This window comes from Hylobates moloch, unplaced genomic scaffold (genome assembly GCF_009828535.3).
Source record: "Hylobates moloch isolate HMO894 unplaced genomic scaffold, HMol_V3 SCAFFOLD_5, whole genome shotgun sequence".
NCBI lineage: Eukaryota > Metazoa > Chordata > Mammalia > Primates > Hylobatidae > Hylobates > Hylobates moloch.
In genome coordinates, this window is record NW_026652280.1 from 84,998,647 (window position 1) to 85,012,478 (window position 13,832).

The 13,832-nt window shown below is 56.4% G+C and overlaps 2 protein-coding genes across 7 annotated transcripts in view; one reads left to right on the top strand and one right to left on the bottom strand.

Moving 5' to 3' along the window:
* The window catches only part of SNX32 (sorting nexin 32), an 18,146-nt gene extending 10,862 nt beyond the window's left edge, over window positions 1-7,284 (top strand). Inside the window, exons 2-13 of one of the 3 annotated variants that reach the window (XM_032153468.2) lie at window positions 2,914-3,018; window positions 3,359-3,469; window positions 3,589-3,710; window positions 3,870-3,993; window positions 4,190-4,294; window positions 4,494-4,599; window positions 4,763-4,838; window positions 5,075-5,114; window positions 5,897-5,983; window positions 6,062-6,221; window positions 6,305-6,390; window positions 7,199-7,284. In XM_032153468.2, the coding sequence (XP_032009359.1) occupies window positions 2,914-3,018; window positions 3,359-3,469; window positions 3,589-3,710; window positions 3,870-3,993; window positions 4,190-4,294; window positions 4,494-4,599; window positions 4,763-4,838; window positions 5,075-5,114; window positions 5,897-5,983; window positions 6,062-6,221; window positions 6,305-6,390; window positions 7,199-7,240 (1,164 nt within the window). In that variant the 3' untranslated portion in view covers window positions 7,241-7,284. Of the gene's footprint in view, window positions 1-2,913; window positions 3,019-3,358; window positions 3,470-3,588; window positions 3,711-3,869; window positions 3,994-4,189; window positions 4,295-4,493; window positions 4,600-4,762; window positions 4,839-5,074; window positions 5,115-5,896; window positions 5,984-6,061; window positions 6,222-6,304; window positions 6,391-6,748; window positions 7,166-7,198 lie in introns of those variants that run through there. The other 2 variants (XM_032153466.2, XM_032153469.2) reach the window with 2 other exon arrangements.
* Window positions 7,285-8,257: 973 nt separating this feature from the next.
* Window positions 8,258-13,817, bottom strand: CFL1 (cofilin 1). 4 transcript variants are annotated; one of them, XM_032153473.2, is made up of 4 exons: window positions 13,605-13,817; window positions 9,396-9,703; window positions 9,115-9,191; window positions 8,258-8,909 (listed from the first exon to the last, which is right to left on the bottom strand). In XM_032153473.2, the coding sequence occupies exons 1-4, from the start codon at window positions 13,629-13,631 to the stop codon at window positions 8,797-8,799; spliced, it is 525 nt and encodes a 174-aa protein (XP_032009364.1). In that variant the 5' UTR covers window positions 13,632-13,817; the 3' UTR covers window positions 8,258-8,796. The 4 variants fall into 4 exon arrangements, with proteins under 4 accessions (XP_032009364.1, XP_058294931.1, XP_032009365.1 ...); XM_058438948.1 differs by lacking the exon at window positions 13,605-13,817 and adding an exon at window positions 12,701-12,826; XM_032153474.2 differs by lacking the exon at window positions 13,605-13,817 and adding an exon at window positions 11,558-11,719.
* Window positions 13,818-13,832: the final 15 nt, after the last annotated feature.

Consider the following 13,832-nt stretch of genomic DNA (forward strand, 5'->3'; position numbering starts at 1 on the left):
AAAAAAAAAAAAAAAAAAAAGAATAGGCCAGAATAATCTATGGTGATAGAAGTCAGAATGGTGGTTAGTTCTGGGGTGGGGGATAATTGATGGGTGTGGGGCAAGAGGGAGTCTTCTGGAGTGTTTTAAAAAATGTTTTTTCCAGGCACAGTGGCTCATGCCTGTAATCCCAGCACTTTGGGAGGCTGAGGCGGGCAGATGACCTGAGGTCAGGAGTTCAAGACCAGCCTGACAAACATGGAGAAACCCCATCTCTACTAAAAATACAAAATTAGCTGGGCATGGTGGCAGGCGCCTGTAATCCCAGCTACCCGGGAGGCTGAGGCAGGAGAATCGCTTGAACCCGGGAGGTGGAGGTTGCAGTGAGCTGAGATTGCACCATTGCACTCCAGCCTGGGCAAGAAGGGTGAAACTCCATTTCAAAAAAAAAATTTAGCTTTAGTTTTTTTTGTTTTTGTTTTGTTTTGTTTTTTTTAGACAGTTTCTCACTCTGTCACCTAGGTTGGAGTGCAGTGGCGAGATCCTGGCTCACTGCAGCCTGCACCTCCCAAGCTCAGTCCTCCCACCTCAGCCCCCGCAAGTAGCTGGAACCACAGGCATGTGCCACCACACCCAGCTAATTTTTAAAGTTTTTTTGTGGAGGTGGGGGTCAAAGGGTGTCTCACCATGTTGCCCAGGCTCGTCTCAAACTCTTGGACTCAAGCAATTCTCCTGCCTCAGCCTCTCTCCCAAAGTGCTGGATTACAGTACTTTTTAAAAAATTTTTTTAAATTAGCTGGGCATGGTGGCACATGCCCATGGTCCTTGCTACTTGGAAGGCTGAGTCAGGAGGATTGTCTGAGCCCAGGATATGGAGGCTGCGGTGAGCTGTGATGGCACCACCAAACTCCAGCCTGAGTGACAGAGCAAGACCCTGTCTCCAAATAAATAAATAAAATATATATCTATCATGATCTGAGTTGGGTGATGGTTACCCAGCTGTATACATATATACAAATAGTTGGTGCTTTACACTTAAAATTTTTGCACTTTCCTATATATAACTTATACCTTAATTAAAAAAACAAAAGGGGGTCGGGTGCAGTGGCTCACACCTGTAATCCCAGCACTTTGGGAGGCCGGGGCAGGCAGATCACTTGAGCTCGCAAGTTCGAGACCAGCCTGGCCAACATGGCAAAACCCCGTCTCTACTAAAAATACAAAAACTAGCTGAGAGTGGTGGCACACGCCTGTAATCCCAGCTACTCAGGAGGCTGAGGCATGAGAATCACTTGAACTCGGGAGGCAGAGTTTGCAGTGAGCTGAGATCACTCCACTGCACTCCAACCTGGGTGACAGAGCAAGACACTATCAAAAAAAAAAAAAAAGCGAGAAACAATGTAGAGATAACCCTGTAAACAGTGGCCAGTGACCTCAGGGTCAATTCCTTCATGCCGGACAGCCAGGAGGAGGGGACAGATGCAGGGATCTCTATCCGGGGAAGAGACATCACTAGACCAGCTGCAGATGGGCCACCATCAAGCAAGGTCTTGCCTGTTTCTGGACCCACATATCACCAAGCCCCATCTCAGGGACCATCTCCAAAGTGTGCCAAAAGCAGAGAGAGGAGAGAGTGAGGAGGCCTCCAGATTGAGAGGAGGGACAGATGCCTGTTGTATACTGGTGAGCAGTGTTGAAAGGTAGAGTGATTCCTAAGCCTCTTCCCTTCCCCCTAATACACTTGGCGCTATGGTGTGGACACAGTAGGTATTCAATAAATGCATGTTGCTTCCGGCCCTTTGGGAGGCTGAGGTGGGAGTATTGCTTGAGCCCAGGAGTTTGAGACCAGCCTGGGCAACATAGCAAGACCCTGTTTCTAAAAAAAAATAAAAAAAAAAAGCTTGGCATGGTGGTACATGCCTGTAGTCTCAGCTACCCGGGAGGCTAAGGCAGGAGGATCACTTGAGCCCAGGAGTTGGAGGCTGCAGTGAGCTATGATGGCACCACACAGCCTGAGTGACAGAGTGAGACCCTGTCTCAAAAATAAATAAATACATGTTGAATAGCTCAATGCAAGAATGAGCTAGTAGCTTGGTGTCTTGTGGATCTTTTCACTTGAAGAAATACACATGCTTTGCATGTAAGCTGTTGCCTCTTGGCGCCAAAAGTAGTAAATTCCCCCCAAAAGAGGTGGGAATGTCTCATCCAACTCACTTGAAGCCCTGGTTAAGGGATGCCTGAGGTAGCCAGCTGGGGAAGGGGTGGGCAAGTAACTGAGAAAGTGCATGGGGTTGGGAATTAAGAAACTGGGTTTCGCTGGGCACGGTGGCTCATGCCTGTAATCTCAGCACTTTGGGACGCCAAGGCAGGTGGATCACTTGAGGTCAGGAGTTTGAGACCAGCCTGACCAAACATGGTGAAACGCTGTCTCTACTAAAAATACAAAAGTTAGCCAGGCGTGGTGGCTCATGCCTGTGGTCCCAGCTACCTGGGAGGCTGAGGCAGCAGAATCGCTTGAACCTGGGAGGTGGAGGTTGCAGTGAGCTGAGATCACGCCACTGCACTCCAGCCTGGGCAGTGCAAGACTCCGTCTAAAAAAAACAAACAAAAAAACAACAACTGGGTTTCAACCTGGCACTGTCGCTTTGCAGTTGCATTACCTTAGACAAGTTACTTCCCCTCTCTGTTTGTCTCAGCTTCAATAGCTGTAAAATGGGAAACTTTGTGCCTGCCTCCAAGGATGGGAGGGTTAAAATGTTTTGGCAGTTGCAAAGCTCAGATCAGTCCCTTATCAGGACCCCTCTCTGGTGACCTGGGGCATTGCTGAAGCAGTGCTGCTGAAGAGGGTTCTGCAGGTGGATCAGAAGGCCTGCAGGGCGAGGAAGGGCAAAGGGGCCATGCTCAGCCAGGCCAGAGACCTCCCCTCCTCCGCAGCCTTCCTGTGCATCGGTGGATCTGCAAGGAGACAGCTCCTTACAGGTGGAGATTTCTGACGCAGTGAGTGAGCGGGACAAGGTGAAATTCACTGTTCAAACCAAGGTGAGGCAGGGTGGGGCACGAGGAAAGGTCCTGGTGGCTGCCCGCAGGAGGCCTCCCCCAGGGGTGGTTAGGCATGTGCCAACACAGCCTGTGGGCACTCTTCTTCCACCTGGCACTTGCCCTCAGCCCCTCCTGGAAAGTGAACCTCTTAGCTCTGCCTAAGGCCCCGAGTCCTAATCATCCCTCTCCACCATTCTAAATGAAATCATGCACACCTGAGCTCTAACTTGGTCCTCCCTGGGATGTGGGATGAGGGGGGCCCAAAAGTGGGTTCCCAGGAGACTTGCCGAGGCAGGGCTTGGGGCAGAGAGAGGACCTCAGTTGGCCTTCCCGCTTCCAGAGCTGCCTCCCTCACTTCACCCAGACCGAGTTCTCAGTGGTGCGGCAGCACGAGGAGTTCATCTGGCTGCATGATGCCTACGTGGAGAACGAGGAGTACGCCGGCCTCATCGTGAGGAGGGGCCGGGCAGGGGCTGGGAGGGACAGGCAGAACACTTGGGTGAGGACCAAAGGCTGTGACGGCCGTCTCGGCAGTGAGAGGCCTCCCAGCTCCGTCCCTCCTTTGAGCAGATCCCCCCAGCCCCTCCGAGGCCAGACTTTGAGGCTTCCAGGGAAAAGCTACAGAAATTGGGCGAGGGGGACAGCTCTGTCACTCGGGAAGAGTTTGCCAAGATGAAGCAGGAGCTGGAAGCGTGAGTGCCCCCTCCTTTCCCTGCCATCCCCAGAGCCCAGATGTCTTCCCCAGCTATCCCCGCATGAATGTTTAGTGACCCTGACCTCTGACCCCAGAAAGGGGGCAGGCAGGATCATGGGGGCTGAGGAAGGCCCGTGAGCTGCTGTCACTCTCGCAGGGAGTACCTGGCCATCTTTAAGAAGACAGTTGCGATGCACGAAGTCTTTCTGCAGCGCCTGGCGGCCCACCCCACCCTGCGTCGAGACCACAACTTCTTTGTGTTTTTGGAATATGGACAGGATGTGAGCTGGGCCGAATCCCTGGAGTCACCCCTGGGGCAAGAGTCTACCTTGGGTGGGGAGGCACCCAGGGCTGGCAGGGCTGGAGAAGGGGCCCAAGTGGGCCTAATCCTGTGTCACAGCTCCGTGAGTGGCTTGTGACTTGGGATGGGAGGCGAGAACGCCCACCCCAGCATCATACCCTCCCTGTGTGCCTCAGCTGAGTGTCCGGGGGAAAAACAGGAAGGAGCTCCTCGGAGGGTTTCTGAGGAATATCGTGAAGTCCGCGGATGAAGCCCTCATCACGGGCATGTCAGGGCTCAAGGTAACCCCTGGTGCTCCTCTCTGGATTCAACCCAGCACCTCAAGTCCACAGCACAGATTGAGGCCCAGGCTGGGTGTGGGAAGGAAGCCACTGGTGGGGCCTGGCCTGGGTTGGAAGGAGATTTTGCCAACCCTGGGTGCCTGTGCTGCCAAGCTCCTTGGTGACCCAGTATAAATGGGGTCCTGCCTGGCTCCCTTAGGAGGTGGATGACTTCTTTGAGCATGAGAGGACCTTCCTGTTGGAGTATCACACCCGTATCCGAGATGCCTGCCTGCGGGCCGACCGCGTCATGCGCGCCCACAAGTGTACGCAGGGCCCAAGGGATCCTGGATCCCCCTGTCCCTCTCCCCAGCGGTTCAACTCCTTGGGGGAGAGAAGCGAGCAGGGCATGCCTTGTTGTCTGTGGCCACAAGCACCAGGGCTTGACATGCAGATGTAGGGGCTCTGATGGGGGCTGTTCCCCAACAGGCCTGGCAGACGATTATATCCCTATCTCAGCTGCGCTGAGCAGTCTGGGAACACAGGAAGTCAACCAGCTAAGGACGTGAGGACTCCCCCTACCCCTACCCTCTTCTTATGCCTGTAATACCATGTCTTCCCATGAGGGGTCACTCTGTAGATGTCTACTGTCAGCTCTAGGTGGGAGGCGTAGGCTCTCCTGTTGGGGGAGGGTGTTGGGAGGGAAAGGGGAGAGGGAGATTCCCAAGAAGGGGCTGAGACAGAGAGGCTTTGAGCTGTTCCTCAGCCCCCTACCCTAACTCCCTCCCTATTGCTTCCTAGGAGCTTCCTCAAATTGGCAGAGCTCTTTGAACGGCTGAGGGTGAGTACCGCCTTCTGCACTCAAAGGCTTTACTGGTGAGCTTTGCAGGGAAGATGAGTCCTGGCACAGGGAAGAGCTCCAGGATCATCTTGGGTTCAGTGATAACTTGGGCCCAGTGGCAAGTTGGGCTCACACTCCAGACTAGTTTAACAAGAGGTGGGGTGAAGACAAGGATCCAGCTTTGTGTGTGTTGGGGGGTGCGGGGGCGTGTGCGTGCACACGTGTGTGGCAGGGGAGGGTTGGGAGGCACAAGGGTGTGCCCAAACCTCTGGCAGGCTGCACCCAGCTGCCAGCACACTGCCTCGGCACACACGTCCCCCACTTTCCCCCAAGAAAGTCACTGGAGTGTTGCCGTCTTCCTACAATGTCTATTGGACTGCATCTCTTCCCTGCTCAAGGCCCTTCAGAGACCCTGCCCCTTCTGGAAGCTCCTAAAGTCCTGAGCTTCCACTTTCAGCCTCTTGTGCTCCAGCCACTGCCTCCCTTCAACTGCCTTGCCCAAGTGCCTTCCCTGAACTAAAGGTTCCCTGAACACATAGCCGGGCTTGCACAGCTGCCAAGCCCTTGGCTCCCTCTGTCTGGCTCTTACTCAGTCCCTGAGATCCAGACTAGATCCCACTTCCTCTGTGAAGCATTCCCTGGCCTGCACCCCTCAACACCAGGCCTGATCTGGAACAGTTACCTAAGGCTTCTGTGCTGGATATTTAGATGAAGAGGTGCCTCCCACCCCTCAGCTGCCCCTCTGACAAGCTCCCTTCCCAGTGCCCACCTTTCCGATGCAGAAGCTGGAGGGCCGGGTGGCTTCCGACGAGGACCTGAAGCTATCAGACATGCTGAGGTATTACATGCGTGACTCACAGGCAGCCAAGGTGAGAGGCAGCCCCAGTGCAGCGCTCAGGCCTGGAGGCCAGGACAGGGCAGCAGTGACCCTGTGTTCATGGTCCTAGGACCTGCTGTACCGGCGGCTGCGGGCACTGGCCGACTACGAGAATGCCAACAAGGCACTGGACAAGGCGCGTACCAGGAATCGGGAGGTGCGGCCCGCCGAGAGCCACCAGCAGCTGTGCTGCCAACGCTTCGAGCGCCTCTCCGACTCTGCCAAGCAAGGTGAGCCCGCAGCCCCCAGCCCCGGCCTGGGGCCACATGCCCTGCCCTGCCCGGGTCCCCATGCCTCTTCCCCTCCTCTCCAGAGCTCATGGACTTCAAGTCCCGCCGGGTCTCCTCTTTTCGAAAGAATCTCATTGAGCTGGCGGAGCTGGAGCTCAAACATGCCAAGGTGAGCCCTCCCACCTCACTGGGCCCTTGTGAGGCCTCCCACCTCCCACCTCCCTCCCTCCCCCTGCCCCAGGCACCAGGGTGTGCGTGCATGTGAGGGTGTGCACGCGTGTATGTGCATATGTGGGTGTGGGTGTGTGCATGCGCATGCGTGTGTGTGGGCATGAGGGGAGCCCCAGCTCAGGCTTGGGGCCATGCTTCCCCGGCTCAGGACCCTTCTCAGTAGGAAGGCCCAATTAACAGCAGCTGTTATTGCAGAGAGCAGGGGTGTGGGGAGCGAGGGAGCATCTAAGGTGCAGAAAGAATGCCAGCCTGACTCAGGGAGCAGGGGACTTCAAGGACCTGTTTCTCCTCTGTAGGCCAGCACCCTGATTCTCCGGAACACCCTTGTTGCCCTAAAGGGGGAGCCTTAGAGCAGCCAGAGCTCAGCCAGACCCTGCTCTGGAGTCTCCAGTGACCAGGGTATCCCAGACCCCTCTCTCCGGCAAGATGTCTCCTTCCCTAGCACAGCGCCACTAGCCACACCCTCACTCTGCCCCACATCCTCTCAGGGAAAGCCCAAGCCCCCTACCACCACCACCACAGTTGCCAGGCCCTGCAAGATAGGGCAGCATGGGCATAATTGGCCACAGTCAGCAGAGCCCCAGGGACCCTGACACCCCTCCCCAGGAAGCTGAGGAACAGCCTCTACCCTCACCCGTGGCCCTGAAGGAACCATAGCTCACTTGATCCCAGCCTGTTCTCCTTCACAAATAAAAACCCTGGTTTTGTAGCAAGGAGGCCTGTTGTCCTTACTTCCCTTCCCACAGCTCAAAGGTCCACCAGGCACACTTTCTGCCAAGGCAGTATGATCAGATCCTGGAGACACCAAGGGCACCCCTGCAGCATCCTCAGCCCTCTCTCCAGTGACAGCAGGCTCCCTGTGGGAAGGCGCAACACCCAGAGGTTGGGACCTAGGAACCCCAGAAGTCTTCCAGGTTTGCCCCCATCCCCATAAACCCTAGCACAAAAATGAATCCCAAGTTCTCCACACCTATTTCCTAACCAGAAAAGGGATCTAGCCCTTCCTCCCAGAACCGCTCACAAGCTCCCAGGAGTTAGGGAGCCAATTGTAACACCAGGAGGCCTTTTCCTCACTTCAGTTGGTAAGGGAAGACATAGATGCCACATTACTACTCCCAATTCACCTCACCATAGTGCCAGATTTCTTGGGTATCTTTGCCTGCTGGGCAGGTGAAAGCCCAAAGTACAGGCTGGAAACAGCCCTTGACAATGCTGGCAAAAGGCTCAGCATACCGGCAACACCCTTTTGGTTAAACACAGGGAGGCGGTGCTCAGAACACCTGGGTCTGAAGTCCCGGGCTCCACCTGGCTGGCCCCACCCTGAATGAACTCCAGCCACATCTAGAGGAGGTCAAAGGCTCAACTTGGCCTGACTCACAGCAGCCACTGAACCTGACCCTCATAAACTTGAGTCAGCCATCCAGGGAAGACAGCAGACCAAACAGAACCTTTAAACTACCTGTGACTTGCCTATCAGCCCACACCTAGGCAGGGACAGAACAGAATATCAGATGGACGTCACTGTCCATCCAGGCAAGGATACAAAGCACCCAGTTCAGGCATAAATCATTTCCGCTGGAAGACCCCTGTAGCCAGCACCCACTCCTTAAACAGCGAGTCCAGTGTCAATCACAGCACCAACAGAATAATGGTGACCATCAGAAAGGCATCTCAGCCAGTCATTGGAGCCAGATAAGGGTGTGCAGGGGCTGGTTGGGTGTGGGGTACAGAGGAGTGAGATAGCACCATTATCCCAGTGCACCCCCAATCCCAAAGTCTCCTGGGCCCCAACCTTGAAACACACATCCCATTAATGAGCCTTTTTATTATTGTCTTTTTTTTTTAATCGAAGGTCCCTTACTGGTCCTGCTTTCATGAGTAGCAGTGACCATGGGAAAAGGGAGAGGAACCAGCCGGCACAGGGAGGGGTCATCTCCACAACATTCCATTTATACACAGAACTAAACAGACAAGCACAGAGTCACTATTGCGGTTAGAAGTTGGCAGCATGGGAAGGGGGAGGACCAGGTGGGGAATGGGGATGTTGTTAAAAAAAATACAGGCGCTCCCCCACAACCGGGGTGCCTGGGGGGAACTTGGTCTGCTTCAACCCAAGAGGAATCAAAAGATCAAAAGCAGTTTGGGAAGGCCAGAACCGTCAGGGATGGAGGGAGAAGGGAAATCCAGGGGGTGGGAGGTCTGTTTGGCAACTGGGGTGAAGGGATTGCCCTCCCCCTGCTGGGATCCCCCCAGCCCCTCCGGTCTGGCAGGAAGGGGGCATCCTGCAACCCCCGAGGGCAGGTGTGGGGCTGCCAGATGCTCCAGGCAGGGGGCCAGAAGGGGCTCACAAAGGCTTGCCCTCCAGGGAGATGACGGCACTGCCCCCCAGCTTCTCTGCCAGGGTGCAGCGGTCCTTGACCTCCTCGTAGCAGTTTGCTTGCAATTCATGCTTGATCCCTGCAAAGAAGAAAGGGCAGCATCTGTGAGCAGGAAGCACTGGGGTGGGAGTAGTTTCTGTGGCTGGGAAGGAGCCAATCAAAGCAGATGGAAGGAACAAGCAGGCAGTGAAGACAAGGGGGCGGACCCCCTCTGCATGTCGTTCACCCTACCCTGCAGCCAAGGCCAGAGCAGAAGAGCACTCAGCACCAATGCTGGCCCTTACCTGTCAGCTTCTTCTTGATGGCGTCCTTGGAGCTGGCATAGATCATTTTGCTCTTAAGGGGCGCAGACTCGGGGGCCCTGGACAGAAACACGCGTCAGGCAACTCGCAGCAACGGCAAAGCCATAGGTGACTTTGAGAAACCCTTGGACTGGCAGTGAGGAGTCTTTGGTTACAACCCCCTCCCCCTCCAAACCCACACATCTGGGTTGACCAGGAGCCACAGAAATTCCCATCATGAGAAAGGGGGCAGGTGACAGGAAGAAGTGCCAGAATGAGCTCACCAGAAGATAAACACCAGGTCCTCCTTCTTGCTCTCCTTGGTCTCGTAGGTTGCGTCATAGAGGGCGTAGCGGCAGTCCTTATCTGGCAGCATCTTGACAAAGGTGGCGTAGGGGTCGTCGACAGTCTGGCCCACATCGCCCACCAGGATCTCCTTGCCCTCCTCCAGGATGATGTTCTTCTTGTCCTCACTCAGGCAGAAGAGCACCGCCTTCTTGCGCTTCTTCACCTCCTCTGGCGTTGAAGACTTACGCACCTTCATGTCGTTGAACACCTTGATGACACCATCAGAGACAGCCACACCGGAGGCCTAGGAGACATGCCATGTATACCTCATCAAGAAAAGGATTCTAAGGAACTGCCCCTTGTTTTCTCAGAATATTCCAGTCCACATCCCGAGTGGTCACTAGTGCCCTTCCCAAGGCAAGTCACTAGTTTTCCCACCCAAGCCACTGTCAAAGAACCAGATGGGACACAACCTCAGAATGGCAGCCATGGCCTCTGATCACCTAGTTCAACAACCCCTTCCCTCATTTTACAGGATAGAAATGGAAAACTCGTGAAAAGCAGAGCCCTGACCAAAATGTGAAACCAGAATTAAAAGATCCACTGGCTACTGACTCACTTGCTACTCACAGTACTTGCTCTCAGCCTTTGGATAAAACTGGTGACTTAGAACTTCAGATATGGAGGACCCAAACATCTGAGCCAAGACTCCTCTTCAGAAAGAGCCAAGACCCCACAATGCTAGATGAGACCCCAAGGACACTGAACAGTTACAACAAACCCACCAGAACTGCTTAATACAGTTACTACACAAACGACCCCTGTTCCCTGCTAGGCTCTTTGCCAACCAAGACAAGAATCGCAACCCCCAATAAGGACCCTGCCCGACAACTCCCTTCTTCCGGGAATGGTGCTAGGCCCCAAAAGTCGCTGATAAAAATTAACATGCCAAACTCAAGTGCCCAGAGGCCTCAAGGTCTTTAAACTCTTCCTACTCTGCGTCGTGCTTGGGGGTGCCCGAGCCAGGAGAGGGAGGGGCAATCCAAGGTAAATCTGGTCCCCCAAACTCCCCGGAACTGCAGAGGAAGCCGGCCACGTGACTCGGCCTCTTCCGGAGTGGGCGGGGAAAGGAGATCGGCTAGGCCCGGCCCCCTCCCCAATACAGAAACGCGTACCGGAGAGGCAGCAGCATCTCCAGGTCCCTAACCTTGTGGAATCGCCCTAAAACAACGGGTGTTATCAGACCCATCTGCTGCAGGCAGGAGCCTAGGCAAGCTACATAACCTTGGGTTTTCTCAGCCCTCGGGCCGTATACAGGGGGCGGGGTGGTTTCCGGGCGGTGCCCGCCTGGGTCACTTCCCTAAACTCGGCTCCACCCTCAGGCCCATCCGGGAAGGCCTCGCTGGCCCAGGGCTTCGGCATCGGCGGCCGGGCCTGAGCGTGTGCGCACGCGCCGACAGACAGCACCGTTCCAGCCCTTGCCCGATGCACGGGTGAGAACGCAGCTCGTTAGATGCGCTCCCGAACGGGCCGCGGTCTCCGCGATGCCCCCTCCAAGCCTTTCGGTGCAAGGCCCTAATCGCAGGCACCCACGCCCCAACCAGGACCCCGTCTTCCCAGCATCACCCCTCGCCGGGCCAGCACCCGCCGCTCCCGGGCGCAGGCATCCCTGCCACCTGCTCCCGAGACGGACCCGGCTACCGAGGGAGGGTGACGCGCAGACAGGAACAGCCTTGGGTGGGGCGCGCGCGCCGAGACCTCTCGCGCGCTTTTCCCTCGCCGCCCCCGGGCCGGGTTTGGACGCCGCGTACTCCAGTCGAGAGCGCGCCCCTAAGAAGAAACGCGCGACGCCGGCCGTTCCGCGAGGGGCGCCCCAGCGCGCGCCCCGGACCCCTCCCCCCGCGGCCGGTGTCCGCGCGGGCGCACCAGCAGGTGGGGGAGGGGAGCCCAGGCGGCGCGCGAGCGACGTCCAGAACGGCCCTCCCCGGCGCCCACGGGCGCGCACGCGCATTCTGGCACCGCCCGCCCCTCCGTGCGAGACCCTCATCCCGCCCGGGGCGCTGGGGGAGGGGGTGCGGACGTCGCTTCCCCGTCGCCTCCCGCGCGCAGGCGACCGACCCACAGCCGCCTCCCTCGGGCGCCGTGGCCTGCGGCTCACCATGTTTCCGGAAACGAAAAAGAGAGGGCACCGAGAGCTGCCGAAGACGAGCGCGCTGCAGCCGCTGCCGGGACCCGACTGAACACGGCCTCTCCCGGCCCCTTCCGTTTAGTAGGAGCCGCACAATGAGGGGTGGGGCGGGCTTCCGGCGCTCCCTCTGCGAGCCGACGGGAAATGGAGTCCGCCGGCTCTGCGCCGCCGCCTCGCTCGCTGGGTAACGGAGTCTTCCCGCCTGCCGGCCCCGAGCTGCAGTGCATGCGGGGAAATGTAGGCCCGGGCTCCGGGCGGCACCGCAGCGCGCAGCGCGAGCCCATTGGTCCAATTTCCCAGGAACCGCTCTGAGCCCGGCGAGGCGGCGCTCAGTAAAGTGACCCGAAAACGATCCCCGACTAAGCGGCTCTTTATCTCGCAGCAAAACGGCTTTCTTAAGACCCGTCTGGTATTATCTGGATCCCTTGGCCTGAAATTTTTGAGTGAGGTTAGGGTTTTGCATTTCTGAATCGAAGCAACTATTGATTAGCCTGGAATCCCGACCTAAAGCAAAGAAAATCACAAGTATGAAGGCGTCGTCAGTCGGATAAACACTAGTACTCTGCATGGGCAAAGCCACTCTCGTATCCTGAAAAAAGGCCATGTGCAACGTCAGTAAAATAAGAATAGGTGGAAAAGGCACAGGGGAAAGGTACAAGGAAATCTCTTGAGAGCTTTGTTCTTGTTTCAAGATGTTTGGCAAAGTCATGAGGCGTTAAAGGGTAAAGACGAGCGTTTGTGCATTCAATTCAAGACTTATTTACGTGCCTTTACGTGCCAATGAGACGAAATAGATATTAAACCAGACTTGAACCCAGCTCTCTAGTTGATAGCCAGGTACATGGTTATTCTAACACCCGAAAAACTGAGACAAGTTCTGTGGTGGTATATGCCTTTAAAAAAAGAAACGAGCGGGGGACTCCGGGATAATTTTGTTGTCCTAGAACAGTGACCACAGCCTCACACTCTGCAGGAAGAGAAGACTGGGTCGCAAACAAGTCAAGAGGCAAACCCAGAAAGGGAACTGGGGACCCTGATCCTATAAAGGAATTAAGGGTGTAAACGGGTAAACGGAGAGCGATGCCTGGGAGTGGGGTACCTTGCAGAGCATACCGGGGGTTGTAGTCGGGGACATTCCACAGCACCGCCCCCGCCCGGACTCCCGGCGCTCCAGGTGGAGACAGCAGCCTGACCCCTGCCTCCCGCGAGCGACCCTGCATGAAGAGGAGGCTAGCGCCCCCTTTTCCGAGCCTTAGGGTTTCCAAGAGCAACGGGGAGAGGGAGGGGGCTTCGCAGTTACCCTGGAGACGCGCTCCCGCCCGCCGCCAGCTGCGGGATGCCCTAGATGTCCTTATTAGGACAAGAGACTCGGGGGGGCGGGGCCAGCCCGACAGCCGGCTTCAGGCTCCTTATAAGGCCGCGGCGGGCGGGAGGCGGGAGCCGGAGCCCATTGGTCCAATTTAGCCTGGCCGTGGGCTAGGACAGTCCTGAGGGGCGGGCCTGGAGCTCTGGCGCCCACCTCTCCCTTCCTTGCAGGCTGGAGACCTGCGTGTCGCGACTTCTGGCATAGCAGCTAGAGGCCGGGTGCTGCTTCAAACCCTGGCGACCCGCCTGTGTCCAACTCAGCTATACGTGTCCTTCAGGCTTCTCAGGTTGAAGCCCTTTGTAGGGTTTCCATCTTCAACCTCCCTGAGGGTCTCCCACTTCCGATTAGCCACAAAAATGACGAAGTATTCTCCTCTCTACCTGTGTCTGGGCTTCTTAACCCGCAGCCTGCTCCTCCGCCCCCAAACCCAACCACGTGCCCATCTCAGGCCTCCCCAACTGCCAGGATGCCCATGCACCTCTTACTTACAGTCCTCCTTCCTCTAGGCCTCTGACCCCCGACCTTCCAAGTCCTATTTTGGGCCTTCTCGGCACGTCCCCGACTTCCTCTCCACCACACACTCTTTGCCCTGTCACCCGGGGATGAGGATCACCATTTCCTCCAAGGGTCCTGCAGCTCCTCCGGCCTTACCTTTGTGTCCTCATCCCCGGCACCCATTTCTGGGTGTCCTTCCCACCAATACGTTTGCACCCGTTTGTCTCCTAGCCCCCGCCTCTCCTGGATTCTTTTCAAGACCAGTCTCTATCTCCAGTCTCCTTCAAGCTTGAGGCTGAAGCTGACAATCTTAAGAGACCTTAGAGCGGCCAAGTTCAGGTTAGTCCGTTAAGAGCCGCACAGCCAGTCCTCCCCGTCACAGGG